The sequence below is a fragment of the Schistosoma mansoni genome, chromosome 2 (genome assembly GCF_000237925.1).
Source record: "Schistosoma mansoni strain Puerto Rico chromosome 2, complete genome".
Taxonomy (NCBI): Eukaryota; Metazoa; Platyhelminthes; class Trematoda; order Strigeidida; family Schistosomatidae; genus Schistosoma; species Schistosoma mansoni.
Genome location: NC_031496.1, coordinates 9,248,118 through 9,251,388, shown reverse-complemented (window position 1 = coordinate 9,251,388; position 3,271 = coordinate 9,248,118). Strand labels below are relative to the sequence as shown.

The 3,271-nt window shown below is 37.8% G+C and overlaps 1 protein-coding gene across 1 annotated transcript; it reads right to left on the bottom strand.

The window, feature by feature from the left end:
* Positions 1–1,189: 1,189 nt before the first annotated feature.
* On the bottom strand, positions 1,190–2,740 carry Smp_128520 (hypothetical protein; the record flags this gene model as incomplete). The annotated part of the gene is made up of 1 exon (XM_018795596.1): positions 1,190–2,740. The coding sequence occupies one exon, from the start codon at positions 2,738–2,740 to the stop codon at positions 1,190–1,192; it is 1,551 nt and encodes a 516-aa protein (XP_018649894.1).
* Positions 2,741–3,271: the final 531 nt, after the last annotated feature.

Genomic DNA, 3,271 nt, shown 5'->3' with positions numbered 1-3,271 from the left:
GTGAATAGGTTCTTTGAGAACAAAACGTAGGTGACATATTTCAAGCCAGATACCGAAACAAGTTTGTCTATCTTGAAATGATATTGACATGAGTCGGATCAAACCCATAAATTACTAGAATTCACAAAAACCGAACATCTTGTAGGTCTTGTTTCTCGACACGACTGTGTAACATCTTTAGTCTTTACAGTATCGAAATCAACATTTTTACCTTGATGTTTTGGAGAGATGAGCCTACATGCGATAAATTAAGACAATATTTCAATGTTGATCTGTCAAGTGCCTGCAACATAGACTCTGAAATATTGACTGGAAGATATGAAATGTTATGTCCTTTAAATCAAATCGGATCTACACGTAGATTACAGAACGAGTGATCAATGCAGGGGACATTTTTCTCTTGGTTAATACTGGTCGACTGAACCGTCCAAATAATATATTTATATAGCCATGAAGGTACCCTAAATATTTTAGAGATGTTTCAATATAATTTGATTTTAAGGAGCATTGGGCTTCATAGTTAGGTCACCAGAACGTGCTTGCAATTATCCCCATCCACCAATATAAATTCACTTAATGAGTTTTTCATATAGATTTATGATTACTGAACCTTAACAAACAGACTAATGACAACCTGATTATCTGCGTCGATGCATATTAAATTAGTAAGATAAAGTACAAAATTTACAACTAAAATGGCCCGATGCTTGCACAAAACAATGTTCACCCTTTGTAAGGCGTGATTCGTAGTCTTCTATTCACGATGGTAAGATAGTCATCTATAGGTATCGTATTGAAAACAGAAACCAATGAGATAAAATTCAGATAAGGCAAGTCGCATAAAAATTTAGTATGCACACCATGGTTTCATGAGAAGAAAAAATTAAATCCACTTAAAAACAACATCCAGATGTAGTTGGTCTAGATGTGAAAAGCTACTTGTTTTACCAGGAATGGTCTAAGCGATGCTATGGAGGTAATCTCTGTCGAAACAGTGGTTAATGTTCAGTTACTATGATGTATTTTATGAGTTACAGTTGTTGAACAAAGCAGCATGTTAAAGTTTCCCTACAACCCATAAATGGCGATTTTTAAACGGTAACCCCGTGAAAAAGCTTCTTAGCTTACGTGATACGCAGACAGCTCAAACTTTATAGGTAGTCAAAGTATTAATGAAGCAAGAAGTTTGTTAACTCAAAATATCAAACTTACGAGGTGACTTTTCACAGGCCAAACAATGTCCGTTTATAATATCGTCCAAGGAATATGGAATTTCACCAAATTTTTCTTGTTGTAAATTTAAACCAGAACCTGATATTTTCAGGTGCTCGGCACATCTTAACACATATTCCGGAAGTTTAGTTGTCCATAAATCATGGACGGTGAATCCTGCCTTTGCAGGAGCTATCCAGGCTTGCTTTTTGTCTGCAAACCTGGTCACTCGAAATCTTGACTGTGGGGATAAAGCTTTAAGATCATCCTCCGTAAGTTCTACTGGAGACGGAGACATTTCGGCGTTTTCAGAGCGCCTCGGAAGAGATTTAGACGAACCTCTTAAGGATCGCTTTCTGAGTTCCGCATCGCTTTTCATATGCTTTAATCTCTTTCTAGGTAGCTTTTTAGAAATGGTGATACTTTTTGTCTTTTTTGTTTCAAGACTAGCTGATGTTGAAATAGAAGGATTACTTTCCTGGAAATGTTTCTCCGAAGTTGGTGAAATCTTATTTTCTGCGTTGATTTTTTCATGCCGAACGCTTAACAACACAAACCCTGGTCTCGTACGACCTCGTATACTCTCAACTATGTCGTTGCTTGGCTCAGCAGTGAAATCCAGAGAACCTCTCCGTATACAGTGATCTATGTCTTTCATAGTAAATGTTTGGGCAGTCGGTCCACCTGAGGACGCATCAGGGACAGCTTGACTGGCTGGGGATGTATCTTCCGTAGAATTATCTTGTTGAACAGAAAATGGGTATAAGACGATGGGTTGACTCGGGCATGCGACAGTAACTGGACTTCCTTGGGTTGACTGACTGACGTCGTCCCTTGGAGTTATGTGTAAAGACAAACCACTTTCGCCCTCAAACTTGGCTTTAACAGGGACCAAAAATGTCGACATGTCTGAATTCTCGTTACTTACAATTGAAACTGGGTTGGAACTTGCATCAAAGTCAGAGTTTTTAACAAAACAGGGCAGTAGTTTAGGGTTTTGAGACTCATTATTGGAGTCTTCAGTTAATATAAGTGTATCTTTAAGTGAGTTATAATGTTCAGCAAGTTGCAACTCAATTAACTTTTGAAGTAACAGGAGTTGAAGGTGTTTTTGAGCATTTGTGTCCACATTACTCGAACTCTGGCTCGGTATATTGTAAGAAACATCGTTGATATGGTTCTTCATACTCGGAATGTTTATCTGGTTTAATTCAGGATCATTTGAACCTACTTCTGAGTTTGGAAAAATGAAGCCATGACATATTGGATGGCCATAACTTTGTGTATCATCGCCTATAGTCTCATTAGAGGCACATGCACGTTGTAGCGATAAAGGCACATTTGTGGGATTTAATGGCATATATATCACATCATTTGTAGGAATAAGCAAATTAGGTGAAGATTCGAGGGGATATGCATTGAAAGCTGGTTGTTGAGAGAAACCACTTAGACCTTCTTTAGAAGGATCCACACTCGCTTTGCGAATATCGAAACTATTTAAGCATGAGTTTTGTGAAGAGGCTGTCATCACAAGATCTAAGTGAAATCTAATGACGTATTTCAAATTTTTGCAAGATCCAGTATTGATTGAATTTACTTGAACAAACAAGCTCTCACACTCGTAAGGTCAATCAATGTTCTCATTTCAGTTGGAGGCCATAGAAGCTTTTTTTAACACGCTTTTTTTTGAATAAAATAACAAAATAACCATACTGTTCGACAATCATAGAGACAACCGCCTAGTGGTAAATAAATTCTCAAAATTGGTACTCCTATAAGTCTTGGAGTTCAATACTGATCTCACTTGTTTCATCGGACATATCCTTGCTAAAGGATCTCGGTCGAGGATCACAACAGATCATTATTATGTACAGTATGTTACACATCACTTGCAATAACTAGTCAGTTTAGATCACATAGTTTTCAAAATATCAGCTATCTCTCAAACATACTTTCGAATCCCACTTCCCTGACTCCTGGTTTGACTGAGCTTGGCATCCTCGATCATATCGGTGCTGTGGATAACAGCGTCATCAAGCCCCGAATATTTCGTGAAGCA